This window comes from Pseudopipra pipra, chromosome 27 (genome assembly GCF_036250125.1).
Source record: "Pseudopipra pipra isolate bDixPip1 chromosome 27, bDixPip1.hap1, whole genome shotgun sequence".
NCBI classification, from domain to species: Eukaryota; Metazoa; Chordata; class Aves; order Passeriformes; family Pipridae; genus Pseudopipra; species Pseudopipra pipra.
This window is the reverse complement of record NC_087575.1, coordinates 5,863,414-5,885,689: the sequence shown is the minus strand read 5'-3', so window position 1 is coordinate 5,885,689 and position 22,276 is coordinate 5,863,414. Positions and strand designations below refer to the sequence as shown.

The 22,276-nt window shown below is 55.7% G+C and overlaps 1 protein-coding gene and 2 long non-coding RNA genes across 5 annotated transcripts; 2 read left to right on the top strand and 1 right to left on the bottom strand.

Moving 5' to 3' along the window:
• The first annotated feature begins 279 nt into the window (after window positions 1–279).
• On the top strand, window positions 280–7,813 carry LOC135403291 (uncharacterized). Its single transcript, XR_010425349.1, has 4 exons — window positions 280–962; window positions 1,730–1,851; window positions 2,176–2,248; window positions 6,085–7,813. It is a non-coding gene; the product is annotated as an uncharacterized LOC135403291 (long non-coding RNA).
• Window positions 7,347–8,237, bottom strand: LOC135403292 (uncharacterized). Its single transcript, XR_010425350.1, has 2 exons — window positions 7,737–8,237; window positions 7,347–7,621 (listed from the first exon to the last, which is right to left on the bottom strand). It is a non-coding gene; the product is annotated as an uncharacterized LOC135403292 (long non-coding RNA).
• Window positions 8,238–8,402: 165 nt separating this feature from the next.
• Window positions 8,403–17,482, top strand: TLE5 (TLE family member 5, transcriptional modulator). 3 transcript variants are annotated; one of them, XM_064637182.1, is made up of 7 exons: window positions 8,403–8,535; window positions 8,876–8,973; window positions 10,420–10,483; window positions 12,831–12,875; window positions 14,162–14,224; window positions 15,568–15,642; window positions 16,296–17,482. In XM_064637182.1, exons 1-7 carry the CDS (start codon window positions 8,509–8,511, stop codon window positions 16,512–16,514), a joined length of 591 nt encoding a protein of 196 aa, XP_064493252.1. In that variant the 5' UTR covers window positions 8,403–8,508; the 3' UTR covers window positions 16,515–17,482. The 3 variants fall into 3 exon arrangements, with proteins under 3 accessions (XP_064493252.1, XP_064493251.1, XP_064493250.1); XM_064637181.1 differs by having other exon boundaries at window positions 16,293–17,482; XM_064637180.1 differs by lacking the exons at window positions 15,568–15,642; window positions 16,296–17,482 and adding an exon at window positions 14,374–15,549.
• The last annotated feature ends 4,794 nt before the right edge of the window (window positions 17,483–22,276 follow it).

The window sequence follows — 22,276 nt, the reverse complement described above, 5'->3', positions numbered from 1 at the left end:
CCCCGCGCCCCCTTCCCTCCCCACCCTCCCTCCCTGCGCGGCGCCGGCCCGGCCCGGGCTCGTCCCGGCCCCGAGTGCTGCGGCCAGGCCCAGCGCCACTGCCACTACTGCCGCCGCCGGCACCGCCGCCCCCGCGCCCGCGCCCGCGCCCGCGCCGCTCCCGCCCGGCTGCGCCGCCGCTCCCTCCGCACGGCCCCGCCGAGACACCGCCGAGCCGGCGCAACCCAACCCGCTGCCGCTGAAAACAAGCGCTGACTGACAGCAGTCGGCGCCAATGGGCGAGCGCGGCGCGCGGCGGGGCGGGCCCCGGCCGGCGGGACGTGGCGCCGCGGCCAATGGGAGCGCAGGTTTGGTTGGCCAAGCGCGGGGAGGGGAGGGCGCTTGGACGAGAGTTCCCAGAGCGGGGCGGGGCCGCTGGGCATTGTGGGAAGGTGGCGGACCGGGGGCTTTATGGTGGGGCGAGCAGGGCTGGGCGCCTTCTGTGACCGCAGAGCCGCTGCCACCCCCCTGCCCTCCACGGGCCCATGGCCGGACCCCACTGGGCCTGTAGGGCCTTGGCGGCCGGTGATGCGACGGCGCAGGGCGGGCCCGGGCCCTGGACGATGCGGCTCCTCCCGCACCGCGCGGGGCACCCGTGGGTGCCCGAGGCCAGGCAGGCCCAACCCTGAGTGGGAAGGACCCGTCTCAGCCATAGGCCCGCGGATCTGGCCAGCCTGGCCGCCTACAGCTGCGGCAGCCCTCGGTGCAAAGGAGGAGAACGCCGAGGCCCTGCAGTGCCAGCCCAGCGCTCCCAAGCTGTGGCTGCTGCTGTCCCCTGACCCCGAACCACTAGAGCCTGGCGAGCACAGAGCCTGTCAGGGTGAGCTCTGTGGGTGCCACCTCAGAGGCCTTCCTCACTCTGCGTCTCTCCACACAGGGGGTCTCAGCGCTGGCTTTAACCCAGGTTTCCTCATTATTTCCCAGTAGGTCCCTGTTGACCTGTATACCAGGTGCTCCAGCTGGCAGCCTGATACATCCCCTCCATGCCACATCCTTACGTTCATCCTTCTGCTGCCAGTGCAGCTTTATCTGTCAGAGCAGCTCTCTGGGAACCTGCCTCCAGCAGAATACCTGCCATCTGGATTCCCCATACACACACCCCTCTTGCAAGCACCTGTGGCTGCACACCCATTGCCCTCCTTGCATGGCTGCCCAGGTCCCCCTGGCTCCATTTAAACCTGGTGCCAGTGTGCCCCAGCCAGCCATGTGCTCTCCACATAACCCTCCATACAGAAAGAAAGAACACTTGAAAATCAGAAGATTCTTTATACCATGGCCAAATCATGCAGCAGCAGATGCTGCCAAAATCTACATGCTGCAGCTCCCATCTTCCTTTCAGACAGATGCCAGGGCTCCAGCTGTTGCAAACTGTACTGGGATGGCTGGGTACCCTGATGCAGCAGGGTCTCCTCCATCCCACTCCAATGGATCTGTAAGTGCTGTAGTACATGCCTTTTGTTTCACATCTTTCCTCCCACAAGGAGGGGAGTAGGCAAAGCAAGACCTCTGCATATTCCGTGCAGCAAGATAAACAGATACACCCTTAACTTTCCAAAGGAGAAGTCTCTTCCCACCTTTCTCTCCCCCTGCTTGTCATGCTTTCCTTACTCCATCTGGTGTTGTTTCTTTGTCTGACTTTAAACTAACTGAACCACTCAGTTTTCCAAGTCTCTTTGTCTTCTCTTTGCAGGTGCTTCTGCTGGTATTTTGGAGTTCTTACAGACACCCAACACCACCCATTCTGTCTGTATTCATGTTCCCACACCTCCTGGGCTGGGCTCACTCACCTTCCCACATCTACTCTGCCTATGAGTCTGTATCTAACCAGTCTTTTTGAAGGTCCAAAAAAGCATGATAGAGCTGTTATGTACCTGTCTTCACTGTTACCTGCCTGGCTTATTCTGTGGTTTGCCAGTCCCTACCTTGTGAGACAGAAACACAAGATACACACAAACAACAGGTTCTGTTTTCCACTTAAATTCCACCTGCTCCTCTTATGTCTGTATTATTCTCATGAGCTGTTTGCCTCAATTAAAAGGAGATTCTAACCTTTTTTTTATAAGTGGTTTGTCCATAGTTGGGCTTTTCACAGCATCAATACCTCCTATTCTTACGTTCTCTTACTTTCTCTTCCAGGTGCCCCACAGCCGAGAGGACTGTTACTCTCTCATCACTGATCTCTATAACCCCTGCAACACTGCTCTGACAGGCAAGTCACTTTGACCTCTTTGTGTGTTCTCAGGCTGTGAGTACAACATAGTGTGTCTGGGGTGTGCTGAAGAGTTATCTAGTTGGGATTGCTGGGCTGCTTTGAACCACGAGGCGCTATATGCTAGAAGCTATTGTTTTGGTTGTAGAAGGGAGCAGGCATTGCCAGCAGGTCAGGGATGTGATTCTGCTCCACTCCTCAGCCTTGGTGAGGCGTCACCTGCAGCACTGGGTCCAGTTTTGGGCTCCTCAGGACAAAACAGACACAGAGCTCCTGGAGTGGGTCCAGCAGAGGCTACAAAGATGGTGAGGGGAGTGGAGCATCTCTGTTATAAGGACAGGCTGAGGGGAGCCGGGCCTGTTCAGCCTGGAGAACACCAAGAGGGGACCATATCAAAGTCCATAAGTATCTGAAGGGAGAGTGTCAAGAGGGTGGACCAGGCTCTGCTCAGTGGTACTGAGCAATAGGACAATGGGCAGAAACTGATGCACAGGAAGTTCCACCAGAACACGAGGAAGAACTTTTTTACTGTGTGGGTGACCAAGCACTGGAATGGGTTACAGAGTCTCCTTCTCTGGAGATATTCAAAGGAGGAATGTGTCTGGACACAATCCTGAGTAACATGCTCAGGGCACCCAGCCTGAGCAGGGAGGTTGAACCAGATGAGCTCCACGGGTCCCTTCCAACCTGGTCTGTTCTATGATTCTGTGTGCAGGGTGTGGCAGCTGCCCCATCCCAAGGAGCGGGATGGGAGTTGGGGGATCACACACAGGCCCTGGTAGCTCACCCTCAGGAGTCTGGAGGAAAGACCAAGGCTCAGATCACACAGCAAGGTCAAAACAAAGCGGGGAGCATCACCAGGGAGCGGAGGGGAGGAGGAGGAAGCAGAGGAGTGCTCTGCCAGCGATGAGAACGAGAGAGCACAGGCAGCGCGGGTGCTGCTGCCACCAAGCCTTTGCCCAGCGGACATTCCAGCCTCCCGGCTGAACCGTGTGGGGTCAGACTCGCGGCGAACCCGGGCCCCCCGAACAGCCCTTGGGGCCCGTGGAGGCCGTTCCTGCTCCCAGCCGAGGTGCGGGGCAGAGGGGCGGCCGGGCCCGGGGCCGCGCTCGGCAGAGCAATGGCAGCGCGGGCACTGGATCCCCTGCACGCAGGGTCAGGCATCACCCACTGCTCTCTGGTTGCTGATGGGGACCGGGGACTGAGCTGCAGAGCAGGTGTCAAATGTTTCAGCCTCCCCCAAAATTAGTTTTACAAGCTCTTCAATTGTCTGTCACAGGAAGATGCCACAAAGAGATCTGAGTTCTCTGAAAAGTAGGGGAAAGGCACTGAGATCAAACATGCTGACAAATACAGCCTGTGACAGCAATTGCTGGATTAGTTTTTTTAAACCTTGTGTTTCACATCTGGTTTGTCATGCTGTTGTAGGTGGGCTCAGTGCGCAGTAAACTAGGATAACAAACCTACATTTTCCATGATCCTTTCATCCCCTAGGATCCCAAAGCACATCATTTAATTGCACTCAACCTGCACACAGATTTCATAAATAAAGAAATGATGAATTAGCATAGCTGCTGCAGCATTCACATGAGTTACTAAGACACAATCTCCTTCTGCAATCAATCCAGCCTCATGCTTCAGTGTTTGTCATAAATTGAGGTCAGGAAGAAATGTTCTCTCTACCTGGAGGAGCGCTGCTGAACTAGCCAAGTACAGAAAGACTCTCAAGGGTGTAGTAATCTGTCTTCCCTGTGCAAGTCTCAGAAATTGTTGCAAATATTCATTTGATGAAGCTCCCATGCAGTAGATGGACACTGATCCTGTACAGGAGCAAGAGGAATGTGGTGCAGGGTGGCCAGGAGAGATTACCTGCCTCACACGAGGCAGGAGGAAAGCCTGGATGATCCCTTTGACCTTAAAATTGCTATCTCACTCCTCCCTTTGTCCACCAAGGGAACGAGATGAGAGAGGTGAGAATCCTTGGCATGCCCACAGCACAAGTGGGCCTGGTCAAGAAGCCACTCCTTTGCCCATTCCAGCCCCTGTGGATCACTCCCACCATCAGACTCAGTCTGGACCTCATATGCAGAGGGATTCACATGCTGCTTCTGGAAAATACTTGTCCAAGGAACCTCCTCATGGCCAAAGGGCCAGTGGATTCCCCTGGACCTCCCAACCATGTTATAGCTCCAAATTTCCTGCTTATCTCCTACCAAATGCCTCAGGGACACCACCCAGAGCTAAGTCCTTCTCTGAAGCTTGATACTGACCCAGCCCTGTCCAGGGAACATGCAGATTCAGGCATCCTTGCTATGTGCTTCCTAATCACAGCTCAGCTGCAAAATCCCTTTTCTACTTCCTGCAAGGAGTGTGAACTGTTCCTTGCACTTTGGCTGGTAAAAAGGATAATTACCCCTAATCAGTCTGCAGCAAAAACATAGGCCACAGCAGAAGGGAGGGGTGGGGGTCAGCCACCATGAGAAATGGAACCCAATTATTTCAAGTCACTGATAAAGTGGGATCACAAAAGGTAGAAACGTTTTACCAGCTGTAAAAAGCCTGCCCAGACCAAGGCTTTTCTTGGAGAGAGGCCCTTTCTGCCTACAAGTGATTCCTGGCTGTGCACATCCAGGGGCTGTTTCCCATTTTTCTTCTTGGTGCGGGTGGGGAATTTGGGCCAGTGCTGGGCAGTGACGGGGGGCGAGGGGCAGCTCTGTTGAACGGCATCTGTGCACTGCCGGTGCCACGTTCCTGGGGCGGGCAGTGCTGGCTGCAGGTCCTCCTCACCTCCCTGCGAGCCTGTGCTGCCCGTGCAGCCCCAGTGCTCATCGCAGCTCTTTGCTGCTGCGGGGAGACCTGTGTGGCTCATAATGGCAGCAGGAGAGTTGGGAGGTGGTGAGGGAGAGGAGGAAACAGCCCCTTATGTGAAAAGTACTGCAGAGGCAGATCGCTTGTAAATCACTCTCAGACCTGCCCAGCCCTTGCCTCATGTCTGACTGATTGTATTATGCTCTCTGGAGAAAGTTTAATATAAAAAGCCAATAATCCCCATGATAAGAGAGGTGATAAGGGACAGTGTGGCCTCAGATCCCACTAGCGCTGACCTGGATGTGGCAGGGGGCCTTCCTCCTCACCCCCACCAGCCCTGGCCTCCCCAGCCCAGCCAGGCAGCACGGACCTGGCAGGGTTGCCAGTGGGCAGGAACTGCAGGCCAGAGCCAAACTGCAGGGCTGGGCAAAGCAGAAGCCAGCCCCACTGCTGGCAAAGAGGGGCTGGGGAAGCAGGGAGGGAGGAAGGGAGAAGTCTGTGAGCCCCAGTAGCGTGGCATGGGGCCAGCTGTGGCTAATAACCCACAAGCTGCCAACCACTGTGCCTTATAAAATACCTCAGATGTCTGAATATGGGGTGGCAGTGGGAGATGACAAGCTGCAAACCCAGGCTTTGCATCCTGGAGAGGGACTGGGATTTGTAAGCAGGTGGCTAACAAATGTGGTATTGATGGCAGCTGAAGTTTAATGAGTTTGGTGAGTCTCAGCCCTGTTTCTACTGGAAAGAGTCCACAGCATTCAAACCACAACTGAGAAGCAAAGGAGGAATTGCTGGCTGAACCACCCCACCTCCAGTGGGGTCCTTGTCTGTGCCACCCTGAGGTGTTCAGTGCCTCAGAAAGCCTAAGCTCCTCAGACTTGATCATGCAAAGCACCTGTGTATGTGGTCAGCTTTAGGTGATGGGACTCAAGCGAGGTCCTGAGGCTGTGGAGAAAGGAAAAAACCTTCCTTGTCTCAGGGCCTGAATTGCTGCTATGACTTTTTTATTTCTTCCTCTTTAATTCCAGGTAAAAGAGACAGTATTCTCAGGCAAAAAGCAGGATCTCAGAGCCTACATTTTCATTGTAATGACAGCATGGATTTCACCTTGTGTCCAGAGCTTCAGAGAAGAAAATGTCTGTACAACTTCTCTCCTTGAATCAGTTCTGGAGTGGAATATAATATCTGAATAATTTACAAAGGCTCTTCATTATACAGATTTATTTTTGGCAGCTTTGTTAGACTGCTCCTTTTAGGAACTAATAGGAAGTTTCTCTGGTTCCATTAGGACATCCCTGTACAAGTCCTTCCATCTGGGACCAGGGACTGGGACAGTTTATTGCTCCATTAGCAATGCAAAATATAAACTCCTGGTCCTTGGGTAACCAGGCTCCAGTCCAGTGGCCAGATGAGTAAGGATGTCCCTAAACCTGCCATCTCACAGGAAGTGGGAGCAATGGCAAGATCTTCCCTCTGTGGACAGGAGACCAGTATGGAGGCACAGGAGAGGTCTGGTCCTGCACCAGCTCCAAGCAGGAAGTTGCTCCTGCTTTCCAGCCAGACTGTATTGACCCCCACTGACACACTTAGGCTACTGCCTGGGCAAGGCTAGAATTCCCCCTTCTTCAGATGCAGATGCATTCCTGGCTGGAAATAGGCCCATTAAAAAGTCATTTACCAGGCACAAGTGAGTTTGTGTTCCCCTGGATTGGGATTTGCCAAGATTATACCATAAATCAGTGTGTTTCCTGGAAGAATGTAAGGAGGGGAAAAAAAAAAAAGATAAAATGGAACATTTTGTAGCCAACAGAAAAGCCAATAAAGGAACATTTCATTTCCCGCTTGGAATGGAGCAACTGCAAGCTGCTGCAAGGGGAGGGATGGCAGGGCAGGGCAGTGTGAGCAGGGCACCCGTGCCTGCTCCAGGATGGGGGAAGAGGACAACAATGACCTGGTCTGGTCTCCTGCACACACTGACTACAAACTGCATCTCTCTGCCATTGAACAGAGCCTGAGCTGGGGTGGCTCAGTTTCTCTACATGTAAAATGGGGGACCAGGAGGCCAGCCCGCTGGGGGAAGACTGTCTGCCCTGTTTTCCAACCTTTATTCTGTTGGGACACAAAGCCTGCCTGCACTATTAATAATCCTTGGCATGAAGCTGTCACAGTTTCCACTAATATGGAGATGCTGAAGTGAAAAAGCTACTGCACAACATGCAGGAGGTGTCACAATAACTCAGCTGCTATATTGTTCTCTTTAAAAATAAATACCACAACAGGCCAGCCCACATTGCTGGAGTCATGACGTGTGGAGTTTTATTTTTAATCAGAAAATTTACTGATTTTTAAAGATAGACACAGAGCAGCATCTGAATGTGATGAAAGTTCCCTGTGCACTCTCACACACCAGCTATGTTCCTGCCTGTTATTCTCCGGATGGTTTCCAAGGACCTGATCCCGCCTCAGCACAGGCACATTTGTGTGTGTGGCTTTTCAAGTGGCCCCATGGCAACCAAGTCCTTCCAGAAATAAAGGTTGTGGCTGAATTCCCCATCTCACTGCTCTCTGTGGGGAGACAGTTGATCCCTCAGGACACAAATTGCAGGGTCCACTCCTCAGGCAGCAGATTTAGGACCAAACTTTGCATCCAGAGCAGAATACTCCATTGCAGGTGAATTACCTTTCCTTTGCCTTCCTTCATGCTCAGCAAAAGCATTTTGCGCTGAAATAAAGCAAAACGAACCCCTGAGTAAAAAATACCCTGCCTGTTCTGCTCGGGGAAGGACGTCAAATGAGCTGCGAAGGGCGAGGAGCTTCATTGCCCGGCAAGGGCCCGTCTAGAGTCCTCGACCAGCTGCCGGGCCAGCCGGGCCCCGGGCCTGCCCCGCAAGCTCCGCGACCTGGCCCGGGCCAACGCCGCGGCCTCCGCCGGGCTGGGCTCGGGGCTCGGGTCCTGCCTCGGCCGCGGCGGCGAGGAGCGGCCCGGGGAACGGGCCGAGGCACCGGGAGCGTGCGGTGGGCTGGGCAGTCCCGACCGGGGCGCGGGGAGGAGACGTCGGCAGGGAGAGGCCCGTCCCGACCGCAGCGGGCAGGGCACGGACCGGCCCCAGGCCGGTGTCCGCGGCCGCCGACGCCGCGCGGCGGGGGCGGGGACCGGCGGGGGCGGAGGCGGCCGTGGGCCCGCCCGGCCCGGGGAGGCGGTGGCGGCGGTGGCAGGTGGTGCCGAGCAGCCGCAGGACGGAGCCGGAGCCGCAGCCGCCATTAGACAATAGGCGCCGGCGGCGGGAGCGGCGCGGGGCGAGCGGCGCGGCCGGGGCGGGGCGGCCGCGGGGCCGGGGTGGCCGGACCCGGCGCGGACAAAGGCGGCGGCGCGGGGAGCCGGGGCGGGAGCAGAAGCGGGCGGCGGCACCATCACCGGGCCGCTCCGTGCGGGGACCGAGCCGCAGCCTGACATGATGTTTCCACAAAGCCGGCACTCGGTACGACACGGCCGGGGCCGGGGCGGCCGCGGGGCGGGGCCGGGCACCGGCGGGGCCGCGGGACGGCGCGGGGGCCGCCCGGCCTCTCTTGGCGGCCCCGGCGGAGTCGAGGTGATCGAGCGCCTCCCGCCGCCGGCAGCCGGGGCCGTACCGAGGGGCGGCGGAGCCGGAGGCAGCGCCCGGAGAACGGGCCCCACGGGTGACCTTGGGCGCGTCCACGGCCCGAGCGCTGGGCCCCGCCGGGGGCTCAGCCCCGGTGCGGCGGGAGCGGGGCGGACTCGGGGCGGGGGGGCCGGGCGGCCGCCGGCCCCAGCCCTAGCGCTGTCTCCTGTTGTTCAAGGGCTCCTCTCACCTGCCGCAGCAGCTGAAGTTCACGACCTCCGACTCCTGCGACCGCATCAAAGACGAGTTCCAGCTGCTGCAGGCCCAGTACCACAGGTACGTGCTCCCAGCGGGCCCGGGGCTGTCCCGCAGCTCTGCTGGGCTGGCCGGCGACGCGCAGGAATCGCTGCGATTCTTCTGCTCGTTGCTTCACTGCGTGGACCGAATGAGAACACGGGGGAGGGGACCCGGTCGCATAGCTTGGAACACCTTTGGCTGGAGGAGGACCTCGGGCAGGGGGTTAGTCATGTCCACATGGGAGCCCAGCGACGAGAACGCACATTCCCCTCTCCGGCCAAGGTCTTTCCTCCGAGCACTGCTCAGCCAGGACTGCAGGGATGGTTGCCAGGCCTCCCGCCTCTTGCTGGGAGTTTTCCTCAGTTCTTATTGCTGGCTGCCATTCTGGGACTGCAAATGCTGCAGGGAGCACTTAAATCCAAAAGCTTATGCTTTTCTCTGTGTGTATGCGTGTGCGTGTGTGTAAATATTTCTTCTGACCCAAAAGCTGGCTTGAGACGATCTGTTACTTTGCGTGTGTGTGTCTGAAATAAACGTGATGCTCTTGTGTTAAAGTGACCGGGTGATGCCCTCTGCCACAGCCCCGTGTGTGCATTGCTGCCATGTGGTTGCAATGTCCCCCAGCCCAGGCTCTGCCTGCAGCCAAGTCACAAGTTTGTGGTGGTGTCATTCTGGCAGGAGCAGGCAGAAAAACTGCTGGGAAGTGGCCATTTCCTGGTGTCCCTGTGTCTTGGCAGTGCCATCGAGGGAGTAGGGTAGCCCAAGGAATGTGCCTGCTGAAAGACAAGGTTTCCCCTTACCCCACTCTTCCCCCTTGGACTTAATCTGCTTGAGAAGGAGCAGGTTTTGTGTAGGTGAAGCTGTTTCTTGTTTGAAACATAAAACCACAGCACATGCCGGCTGCAGTTGCTCTGTGGGTGAGTTGGAGTCTCATAAAATACTGGGAGCAGCAGCACATTCTCTGAAGAATTTAGGGGAAGAGGAAAAATCCTTCCTTCTGGAGGGATGTGCTGCACTTCAGCCTCCCCCCCACCATCCAGAAGTGGGACTGGCTTTGGTTTTGATGTTATATTGGAGCATCCCTTGAGTGCTGCAGACAGGCCCGTGCCAGAAGCCATCCCCACCTGCCAGTGATCCACTGAGGAATGGCAAACACCTCCCTGGGCAGCCAGCTCTGCTTCTGCCCAGCACTCTCCTTCCTGTGGAACAAATTTGCCTGAGGGCAGTCAGTGTTCAGCTGGCGGATAGCCCGTGTCCTTCTCCTGTGTGTGTTGGTGGGACTCCAGCTGGGAAGGTGGGAGCAGGCTCTGTGCAGTCACTGCTGTGCACAGTGTGGCCCAGCTCTGGCTGCCGTTTGAAGTCCAGATAGAGATGTCCAAGGAGCCAGCCTGGCCAGGATGAGGCCGTGCAGGAAGCAGCTGCTCTGTAGCAATCAACTCTCTCACCTCCTGTTTGTGGTTTTCTTACTGTGTTCTGGCTTTTCAGCTTGAAGTTGGAATGTGACAAACTAGCCAGTGAGAAATCGGAGATGCAGCGTCACTACGTCATGGTAAGGACCAGCCCTGGATGCCAAGAGCGTGTGGGTGGCGACTCCAGTGTGAGCAGGTGCCAGTGCCTGGGCTCTGCCTGGCAGGGAGCCTGTGCCCCGCAAAGCCCCGGGGCTCTCAGCAGGGCTGGCATTGGCTTTTCTGAAAATGGGGCTGTTCTTTATTTTGTGGTGGCTGCATGCAGTGGATTGTCAAAATGTGGGGAAGTAGCAGAGAATATTTTGATGTAGAAAACTGAGCCCAGTGGCTGACTGCTTGATGGGTCCTTGGCCTTGCTCCCTGCGCCCAGGGGAAGTGACAGCTCTTACAGACCTGAGAATGGGTTGCAAGGTGCTGGTGTGCAGGCATCTGGGTACTCTGGGAGGATGACAGCCAATGAGAGACAAAGCAGTGCTCCAAAAAAGCTGGGAAACCCCACAATCCTGGTGGGATGTTGGAAGCAGAAACCAGCTTCTGTGCAAGAGCGAAACCCTGTGCACCTTCTGGTGACCCCACAGCCTTGCAGAGCCGTGGTGCTGAGTGCTGGCATGTCTCTCCAGCACGCGTGTCCCAGCACAGAATGTGCAAATCCTGGGGCAGTGCCTGGTAAAGGCATGAGACATGGTGCCATGTGCGGGCAGCAGGCTTAGCTGTGGCTTTCCAAAGAGAAATCTGCCAGGAAACAGCTGTGTTCTGGTAGGCAGGGTGACGGTTTGCCTGCCAGGTAATACTTCTGGAACGGCCCTTGTAGCAGAAAGGAGGGATGCCAGGCAGGACTGTGGTCTCTTCCTTTCCTATCATAGAGTTAGCAGGAGGCTGTGATATTGTCCATGAAGATGAACTGGTGCCTGCTTGCCAGCTGCTGCACCTGCCCTGGAAGGAAGAGATAAGATGTAGAAATTAATATAGCAGCACCTCGGAGTGGAGTTAGGACTTTAAAACCAGAAATAAGGGAGCTGGCCCCTCCATCCTCCTGTACAGCCTGTGTGCCCAGACTCTGAGGCTGTGGGGAGCAAGGTGTGCTTGGAGCTGGGGACAAGGAGAAGAGGTCACAGCTTTCCTTGCATATTAAATGGGAAAGTCTGCCCCATTCTCACTGGTAAACAAGTGCTTCTGGGGCCTTGCAGTCTGCATGGAGACCCTCATCTCCAGATGTGGCTGAGATATATTTTGTCCCCTTAATACTAACAGTCACCAGAATTGATTCAGGTTCCCATCAGCAGCAGAGGGGAAGGGCTGTTACTCGTGGTGCAGTGCTCAAGGCTTTGCAGGCACAGGAGCTCCTGCCTCATCTGCGTGGCTGAGCTGGAGTCGCGCAGAGCTGCTGCCGCTCCCCACCACAGCAAGTCACAGGAAGCAAAGAGGAGGGCTTCTGTGAATGTGCAAAGCTGCTACAGCTGCTCTGATTTTTGAATAAGTCACAATTGGCAGCTTGGGGGTCGAGCTTCTCCTTCCTGCTTAGTTTTCAGAATGCAAAGAAGCCTTGAGAGCCTACAGCAGCATTAGAGCAGGCTGAGATCATGCCGATACCAAACTGGGCACTTCTCAGACTTGTGGTGTCGGTACCAGAATGCCAGTGATCCCCTTGAATTAAATGAGCACAGATGGGGATTTTTCTTTCCATTTGGAAAAATCAAGATTGCACTCTGCAAGCTGCAGGAGGAGGTTTCTAAACTCTCGAACATCAGCCTTATAACCACTTCTTCCAGGGGTCAGGAATTAGCTTCTCCTGCCAACAGATTGTAGCTGCCTGTTGCTGCTATGCAGGGGTTTTCTGGGTGAATTGTTTTTGTATGGAGGGGAGGTTTCCACATAACTTCTTCCCAAACAGCTGAAGCTGTGCATAGCTGGATGTGTTACTTGCTAGATGAAGTCCAGTTGTGATCTCTTCTATTTGCTGCTGAAGCAGCCATGTGGGCTTTAGGGTACTGGCCAGGCAAAGCTTGCAGACTCAGCCTCCCTCTCTTTTGACTGTGGATATAGAAGTCTGTGGAGCCACGAGCCTTTTTCCGGATTTGATGTAGCATTGCACACTCTCACCTTGATGCAGACTGTGGAAAGTTGTCTGTGAGGGGCCCAGCTGGCAAGTCTCCAGGTCTCTGTCTGCAGCAGCATGAGGCTGGAGCAGGGTGGACAGGGACCACCTGGGCTCAGGGCTCTGCTTTAGAGCTGGAGGGGGTCTCTGTGCGTGCCTCCTGCTGTCTTTGTTTCCCAGGGCTGGCCTCTGCTCTCCTTCCATCCATGCCTGGCTTTTGTAGAAGACCCTGCCAGAAATGCAGTGGTAGCTCCCAGCACTGCTGTATGGAGCCATTTTACCTGGTGGAGACTTGACTTACAATTTGTTTTGTTCTCTTCTCTCCTATTCTACAGTACTATGAGATGTCCTATGGGCTGAATATTGAAATGCACAAACAGGTAGGGGAAAAAGCATTTCCAAGTGCTCTAATTCCTGGGGAAGGTGGTTGTCTGTTGCGTGTTGCTCCCTGTCACTTCAGTGGTATTTCAGGAACTAGAAATGCCATGAGCCTGTAAAATGTCAGAGCTGCCTTTGAAATGCAGGGCCCCCCCACCTCTCAGGATCACAGTGCTGGACTGAGAGCTCTCACCCTGGGCTCTGGGCACCCTGTGGTTCTGCTCAGGGCCTGAACAGGTATTTAAGCATCAGACAGGGCAGTGCAGGCAGGATCTGGAGCTGTGGCTTGGAGACTGTGCGGCAGCTTGGATAAGTTTGCTCATTACCCTCACTGATGGTTAAGTTGTTAATTACCCTCAGTGAGTAATTACCTGTGGTATTAACAACATGAGCCTTCTCTGAGCCTGTCTCTCTCTGGCTCCAGCTCCAGTCACAAAGTTGGCTGCATGTCATGACTCAGTTATAAGCCTCTTAGCACAGTTCTGCTCCCCACAAAGGCACTTGGTGCTTCTGATCTCATTGCCCTTGTTGCTAAGCCCAGGAGACTGGCTTTCCTGGGAAAACCTGCATCTTGTTGAAGAATCTGAGCCACAAATCCTCACTGCTGTCCCGTGAATGTCTCCCAGCCTAGTCTGCTTCCCTGTGGTGCTGGTGGGGTCCCCTCCGCTGTTTTTGGTGTGTGCCTAAACTCTGGCTCTGTATTTCTTTTGATGCCACTGGAAAGTGATTTGCAAAGGACTGGTAGCTTCACTATTTGCCAGGAGGAAAGCATTTAATACCCCAGAACTTGCCATTGCTTGTGTGAGGGTAGTGAGGAAGCTGCCCAGCCCCTCTGGTCTCCCTGAGTAGCCCCAGTCCAGCAGCTCAGCTGCAGGGAGGAGGAGTCTGAGGAGGGATTTCGATGGAAGCAGCACATGTGTCTGTCTGTATCTACATGGCAAATGTAACTCAACACATCCCCACCTGGGTCTATAGTGAGTTTCCTATCTAGTTGCCCCCAATTTGTTAAATGAAAGTCGGAGACCTGGAGAAGAAAGAGAATATTGAATATTTGCTCTTTGCAGACAGCAGCATCAATTCATTTAACTGTACAGGGAGGTGCCTCAGGGGTGAAGTGACCCCCATGGCACCAGAACGCTGCCAGCATCTTTCTGAGGAGAGGACGTTTTCTTAGGGCCATTTGGTGACTCAGGGCTGGGCTGGGGAGGAGGAAGGTGGGGCAGCTGGTGCTGTGGGTGCTCAGTCCCGAGCTGCCTGACCTTTCCTCTCCGTTCTTCCCACCTTTTAGGCTGAAATCGTCAAGAGGCTAAATGGGATTTGTGCACAGGTTCTGCCCTACCTTTCACAAGAGGTGAGTTCCCCAGCTTGGAGGTGTGTTGGCAGAGGGGAGTAGAGGCCCCTGTTCTGCTGCAGCCAATGAGGTGTCACAGCCCTCTGGCACAGGCAGCTCCCCACCCCTGGTCTAGGAAACCTCATTGCTTGCTCTCTGTCCCTGCACAGGGACCAGCCCTTCAAGGCAGTTTTGGCTCCTTGAGTGCTGTGTGGTGGGTAATGTGCCTGTCTGTCCCTTTTGTGGTGGCTGTGGACAAAGATGGGCTCTGGTCTCTCCTACCTGTGGTTCCTGAGTCATCAGCCACTTCTGCATGGGCAGTGGGAGCTTTGGGTGCTAACTGGGGTACGACGCTTAAAAAAATACCTCCCTGTGGCTCCTTGAGATCTGATTTCTCTGCCTCGTTAATTAATGCTGCTGATGGGCTCCTCCCACTCCCCTTAGAAATTAATGGGGGGGGCACGTTGGGAGTTGTTGCCTGAGGCGAGGGGAAGATGAAAGACCTCTAATGCTGTATCTTTCCATCTCCCCATGGAGGCTGAGCTCTGGGCAGTTCTCCTGGCAATTTGGTCGGGACTAGTTGGGGATGGAGGCTTCTTGCTTGGGGTCAATGATGGACTTGGGGCACAGGATCTGTTTTTCCCACCCACCTGTTCTTGGGAAAGACAAAGTGGCTTGCTGATCAGATCAGAGCTGCCTAATAACTAAGCCACAACTAAACCTTTTGCATCTTAATGCAATCCCTGCCCTGTCCTGCTGCCAAAATGGAAAGAAAAATCCCCTTGCTAGAGTGCAGTGGACAGGCCTGGTGCTGAGACCTTGTGCTCTCCAATGAGAAAGTATAGTTGTCCTTTATAATTTTTAAGTACATGATACAGCCATTTTTCCTGCCTGTGTTTGGAGCACCCAGTTGCTGCAGTTGGGATATGGGATGTGTCCCAAGGACTAGGGAGCTTCCCAAGCGCTTCTGCTTTTATGACTCATTTTGTTTGTTAGAGGGTCTGTGTAGGTGAAGGGCGGCAGGATGAGAGATGTTGCCCACCTCAGAGTCCTTCTGGCCAAGGATTGCTGGGCCTCTGCAGAGCAGGACGAGGGTGGGAGTAGAAGGGGACCTGCTTAACCCTGTGGTGAGGAAATGGATGAGACAAATGTGCTTCTTTCCCTGCTCCTTGCTGCCATGGGCCTCAGTGTGAGGCCCTTGTCATGGGTGAAGTGTGTGCAGGTGTCTCCAGCTGTGGGGGTAACCAGCCTGTCTCTGACGTGACACCCCAGTGTGAGCAGCACGTACATGTGTGTGAGACCCCTGTTCTGCTTTCCAGTGGCACTGGAAATGACCCTGAATTCCTCTGTTTTCTCCACACCAGCATCAGCAGCAAGTCCTGGGAGCCATTGAACGAGCTAAGCAGGTTACGGCACCAGAACTGAACTCCATCATCCGTGTACGTGATGCATGTTTAGTTTGGGTTCAGAGGGATGGGAGTTGGTATCTTTGACCTTTGAGACGGAGCTGGGCCATGGAGTGGTGACCTGGGGATGTATCTGGCCTGCTGGGAGCAGGCTGTGCTGTGCACAGTGCTGCAGCTGCAGGTGCTGGGCTGGCTGTGCTGGAACAGGGCTGGTTCCATCCAGGCTTGCTGTGACCGAGGCCATGGGTTTGCAGGGGAGCAGGGATCCCTCCTCTGTCTCAGCAGGGTGCAAGGAGAGGAGCTTTGGTTTTGAGCAGGAACCAAAGCAGCTCCTTGGCATGAAAACACCATCTGCTCTTGGTCAAGGTTGTGAGGGCTTTAACTGCATCCTTGGAACAAGCTAGAGTCTGATGCCAGATGTCCTGTGGCGTAGGGGCTGTGTGTTGTGCTGGGGACACACTGTTGAGTCTTCTCTTGAGGGTGTCACAGCCCCAGGACTCTAGAATCTCTTTTCCCACCTGCCCTGAGGCTGTGATGCTCTCCAGGACCTTGAGGTCTCTGGTTTAAGCTTGATTTCTGGCACAGTGTGTTTGGGCATTCCAGGACCTTAGGTTGGGGTCCAAGTGCACTCAAAATGACAATATCCCTGTTCTGTCTTTCTGTCTGTCCATCATTCTCTACAGCAGCAGCTTCAAGCTCACCAGCTGTCGCAGCTCCAAGCCCTCGCTCTGCCTCTGACTCCACTCCCCGTGGGCCTCCAGCCCCCATCCCTCCCTGCTGTCAGTGCCGGCACTGGGCTCCTCTCACTCTCGGCCCTGGGCTCTCAGGCTCACCTCTCCAAGGAGGACAAGAATGGCCATGACGGGGATGCCCACCAAGATGACGATGGGGAGAAATCGGATTAGAGGGGCTGGGGGGAGGGGGCCGTCTGGGGAGAGGGGGTGGGTTAATGCAAGATGCAGTATCTCTCTCTAGTTGCTGTGCAGCAGAATTGCGGGACTTGTGTTTGGTGGCAGCTTGCCAGGCCTGTTCCCATGGGCAGCAGGGCCTGGCCGATGCCCCCACCGCCATCCCCACGGGCAGGCTGCTGCACAGCAATGCAAGCGCCATAGCAGTAACCATGTGGCCGATCACGCTCTCCCTGTGCCCAGCCTGGCTTCCCTGTCCCTCCTCCCACCCTGTCACAGAGCCAAGCCAGAGCCTGGCTTGGGCTGCTCTGGGGCCACTTGCCCCCCTGGCTGTCCCAGCTCCTCGGTGCCATGTGGCTCCCCTCTGCCCGCTGCTCCCCCCTCGGTATTTAAAGATTGCCCCTTGATCCTAAAAGTTCTGCACAACTCCCTGCTGGGATCCCTGGCCCAGAACAATCTCCTCCCTCCCCAGGCGCTCTTGGTCTCGTCGCATCGCCCTGGCCCTGTCTCCCCCACACCCCTCCTGCACTAATACCAGGCTGGCGCCTTGCTGTTCTGCATGTACCTGTTCTTAACCATCTCTGGCTGCCAGGGTTTGGCCCTGGGCTGGAGGGGGAGCCTGTGCCACCTGCTCCCCCTCAGCACAGCACTCAGCTTTGGAGCCCAGGCAGCTGGGCAGAGGGGCAGGCAGACCGAGAGCCTTCCCTGGCCTCCCCCTCCCTGTGCCCCTGCCCTGTGTAGAGGATACAGCAGCTTTCTCTGTTCTTATCCGTGCGCTAGCGTGTCTTCTTAAAAAACAAAAATGGAAAAAAAATAATCTGGTGTTTGTATATAGTCCTTTAGAAAGATCTTGTTTTGCTTTTTGTGTTTAATCACTTGACCTATAATAAGAGGAACTGAAAATGCTGTATCAAGGACGTACAAGCTGTGCCTTTCAAATAAAGAAATAAGAAGGTTGGTTAAAACTGTGACTTGCTGCCACTTTCTTGCTGCCTTTGGTAGGACTTTAATTCCCTCCTTCTCCTGTTCCTCCAGATAGGGAAATCAGTTGGGGAGAACAGTTAGTTTTGCTGGTTCACCTTGGACTCTACTTTGGTTTCCATGTGTGTTGTGGGAGGTGTCTGGGAGGAGCAGCCCCCCCTCCTCCAGATGGTAGCGTATCCCAGACTATTCCCTGCCTCGCTTGTTGGATGCACTGCTGTCCGTCTCTGGAGGTTTCTCTGTCAGCCAGGAGGAGCAGGGTTAACCCCTAGCTCTGGCTTCTTTCCCACTCTTGTCTTGTAAGGGGCTGGTGGAATGGGACTGTCTTTGTAGCCTGCATCCTGCCCTGGGACACCATCCCTCCCCCAGCAGGCACCCCTGCAGAGTTGTGCCATAGCTGGAGTCTGCTGGAGCCAGGGCAAGGAGGATGCCCAGGGAAAGCCAGAACAAACTGGAGTGCAGGGTGAAAGCAGGGGTTGGTGAAAGGGACTGGGGGCTCTCTGGAAGAAAAGCAGGGAAGTCCAGGGCAAAACTCCCTGAAAGTCTAACAGCTCTGTACTTGGAGCAGGAGCAGCATGGTTTGGTAACACATGTGATGGTCCCTGTAGGCTGCCACAACTCTGCTCTGTGTGTGCATAATTCATTTTTCCTGTGGGCACAGAGGATAAGCTGCTTCTGTGGCACTTGGCCCCTCTGGAAAATCTGGCCTGCAATGCCTTGGGGCTGAGATTGCTGTCATGGAATTGGCTCTTGATAATTAGAGCTGTCCTCTGGCTCCAGAGCCTGTTCCACCCTGATAACATCTTCCCCTTGGTATCTCTCAGGCCAGCTGGAGTGGGAAAATTTCCTTCCCCTGGGAAGGAAGCTGTGGGGTCTTTGTTCACCCAGCTGAGGTATAGAGGGGCTGGTGGGTTACAGAGCCTGTGGGCAGCACTAGGGCTTGACAATGTGGCTGTTATCTGGCTGTGGTGCCTGATCAGCCTAATCCAAGCTGGGGATGGCTGAGGCAGGGTGCCCAGCACGGGCTTGCAAGGGACAGGGGTCTGTGAAGGAGCACAGCTCTGGAGGTGGTCACTGAGCTCCAGCTGCTGGCTCAGGCTCTTGCAGGGGGGGTCTCAGCCCTGTCCCCTGCCAAACTGGGCACTCAATGCTGCTGGTGCTGCCCCAGAGCAGATCCAGAGCTCAGATCCCCTCTCTGGGAATAACAGAGCTGGTGCTGTGTGGCAGGCACTGGTCTGACCCCACTGCACTTGGGGGGCTGCAGCACCAGGCAGACCACTCCAACCTGCCCTGCTTGGGAGTTGCTGGAATGCTGCCAGTCAGTACAGTCTGACCCTGTGGTCCTGCAGCTCATCTGAGGGCCTCGCTGACACCGAGCAAGCAGGTTTCTGATGTGAAAGGCCAACACAGCTTCAGGCTTTGGGCTGGGGCTGCTGCAATGGACAGTTCCTAAAACCATCTCTGCTGTATCAGTGCTGCAAAATCCGCCAGGAGCTGTGGCTGCAGGAGGCTGGAGCTCTTCCAGTGCTTTCACCTCGAGGTCAGTGGTTCAAATTCAGCCTGGGGGTAGGGAGCACCATAAGTGGATGTTACTCCTGATAGATATGCAAGAAAGGAGGATTTAGGAGAAACTGGTCTGGGCCATTTTCAGGAATAGACATCCCTCTTGTTAGAGCTAATTAGGGGCCTCAATTCAGTTGGCAAGGGGGTTGGACAAACCACGAGGCTGCTGAGGCCTTCTCCATGAAATGAGCAGATGCCAGTTTTTTACTGGGTGAAGGAGGCTTCCACACCTGTTTGGGTCCATCTCCTTCTGGTCCTTCCCATAGGACAGAATCCCCCAGCCCCCTGTTGCCTGTGGCAGTAGTAGGAATCAGAATCTCCTCTGCCACATCCCACTCCTGCTCTTGCCTTTCTCATTTTTCAGCACAGCTTTGCTTGAAACAGTGGCACAGCCTGCAAGCCAGGAATGGTGGTGGAGCAAGGCCTCCTTCCCAATTCATCACTAATGCAGGAACGTCAAGCCCTTTCTGGCTGCAGTGAGCACCAGATAAAAGCTAAAAGAGGCATCAATAATTAAGAACCACTCAGAGCTGGTAAGTGCAAACAGGAGCCAACATACAGATCGAAGCCAGTGCCAGAGATCAGAGTCTGTCAGCTGCTGGGTTGCTCTGAGGGCTCCCACTTCTCTTTTGCAGGCATCCCCCAGTCCACAGCCCCCAGGGTGACAAGGTGTCCCTGGCACCAGGGGGGGCACAAGGGACTGCAGGGAAGAGTGATGCATGGGAGGGGCCCTGCCTGGGCATGGTAGGAGGGAGCTGGGCTCCTGCCTGTCCCCAGGGGCTCTGGGGACATGTGGCTTTGGAGAGTGAATGCCAGTCTGGGGGCTCGGGGATGGGTACCTGCAGGCTGGTCCTGGGAGCATGGATCAGGGCACTGAAGAACCTTGATTTCTAGTACAGCTTAGGCTTAGCTCTCACCACCTTGATGCCAGGTCCTGTCCTCAGTTTCCCTTCTCATCTAATCTTCATTCTAAGACAGACTCCAGCCAGGATGAGGCCCCTCTTTGTGCCAGATACTGGTATACATGGCCTGGGAAATTCATGTTGTCTGAGGGTTCCATGAACTTGTCCCTGCTGAATTCAAGGCTCCTCATTCAAGTATGCAAGTGAGGAGCTGAAAACAGGATGGTTTGGAAATGATGGGTGGCTGCAGGGGAGCCCGGGCCACCCTCAGTGTCTCTGAGAAACAATGGGTTCTGTCCTTGACCATCCACTCTAGAGATGTGGTGGGAGCAGGAGGCTGCACCTGGGGAGAGGAATGGCTCAACCCACAGCACAGAGTTGGGACAGAGCTGGGGCTGCCCTTCCTCTCAAGGACAGGAGGCTGTGTGTTCCCCTGCCCCAGGCTGGCGCTTGGGAAGGAAGCTGAAAGATGAAATCATTAGGGTAATTCCAGCAGCAGCAACCTGCTTTGCTTGGATCCAGATTCAAATGGAGCTCCTGGATGTCCAAAGCCCAGGTTGGTTTGATTTCTCTGCTGGTTATAAACAGAAGGGCTGTTTACACCACTTGCCTCTTGATCCTGGCCTGGATTTCAAACGCCTTCGTCCTTTGGGGCTATTCCAGGCATTGCCGCTGCCAGGCACGAGCGCGGCTGCTGCGGGAGGGGGCCGGGCCTCAGCTCAGCGTCCTCAGCAGTGGTGGGTCTGGGCCGTGTCTGCTGCCCTGCACCTTGTCCCTGTGCCAGGGGGAGCAGCGGGACCAGCTCCCCTTGCTGCTGCTCCTGGAGGCCTGGGGATGCCAAGGGTTAACTGCTGTTGATTTCTCCCCAGTCCAAGCACTGGGAGCTGAAGCGAATTAATCTCTGGGTTACAGGCTGTGCTGCTCCAGGGCCCATGTCAATCAGTAATGGAGGGCGAGCAAGACGTGTGTGACATCCATCACTCCAGAGCTGCCTGTTCCAGGTTTACCTGTGTCACTCTCCGAGACGGAAGAGCAGAGAAACTGCCTAGGGAAAACTGGCAATTTTTGGTGAGGAGTTTTGAAAAATGTGCAAAGCATCTTCTCAGTCTCTCCTTCCCTTGAAACACAATCTGAAGTGTTTCCAGTTTTTGAAAAACACTTTCCTTAAATAAAACCCCCACAACTCTCCCAATAAGGCAACAAACAAAAAAAACCTCTAAAACTTTACATTTGAATTAAAATATGTATATTCATATGTGCAGATATATGATGCACATACACAGACATATATGTGGGAGGGTTTTAGGGGGCTTTGGAGCTAGTGCCGGGCTGGTGTCCATCCCTGCCTGTGTCACTGGACCTACCCAGTGAACAGGGAAGGTAAACGGGCAAGTGCTGGGGCTGACAGAGTCTGTGGCCAACCTAGCAGGGGAAACAGGGGATGACATGGAAGCAAGAGGAGGGAGAGCCTCCTGTGCCCACCACCTTGCCCCTGCCCCTGCCGCCAGCATGCAGCAAGTAAATAACAAAATGAATAAAAGATTAAGATGAAATTCGAAGCATTAAATATTTAACCTTGTGCTTGCCTGTGCAGTGCCCAGGTACAGCTGGGTCCTGCAATATTTAAGGGTTCTTCACTCGCCTTTACCACCCTCGAGTGCGAGGACTGCACAGCAGCTGCAGCTGGAAGGGACAGGGAAGGGACCCTCGGCGAGTTCCCCTCCGGAAGCTCCCGGGACTCTGCGGGGCAGAGCGGAGCATCCTCCCCGCGCCCCCCGGGCCGGGGCAGCCCCAGGGCAGCCGAGCCCCGCGGCTGCGGCAGCTCCGGTCCCGCCCGAGCCGCGGCCCCACCGCCCCACGTTACTTTGAGTGGCAGCTGGCGGCAGCCGCAAGGCCTCGTGGGCCGCGCAGTCCACCCTCCCGGGCCGCCCGCGGCGGAAGCCCCGCCCGCCCGTGACGCCGGACCGGGCCCCGCGGCAGCGCCGGTCCGGGCCCCCCCAGGCCCGCGGCGGCGGCGGGACGGACCGGGCGGGCCTCGTGCGCTGCCGCCGCGCAGGAGCCGCCGATGGCGGACTACAACTCCCAGCGTGCCCCACAGCTCGTCCCTCGGGGCTCCAGCTGCGCGCTCACGTTTTATTGGCCATCCTGGGATGTGCCGTCACGAGCCCATGTGGGAACAGGGCAGGGCGATTGGCTGGCGCTCCCGCAGCAGCAGCCAATGGCAGGCGCGGCCGCCGGCGCCGCGGGCCGTGGGGCTGGTTAAGGTGGAGCGGGCGGAGGGGGCGGGACGCGGTGGGGATGCTCCGGGATCCG

Coding starts and splice junctions, on each gene's coding strand:
- TLE5 (XM_064637180.1), top strand. CDS start 8,509: ATGATGTTTCCACAAAGCCGGCACTCG. Junction 8,974..10,419: donor CTGCAGGCCCAGTACCACAG/GTACGTGCTCCC, acceptor CTGGCTTTTCAG/CTTGAAGTTGGAATGTGACA. Junction 14,225..14,373: donor TGCCCTACCTTTCACAAGAG/GTGAGTTCCCCA, acceptor GTCCCTGCACAG/GGACCAGCCCTTCAAGGCAG.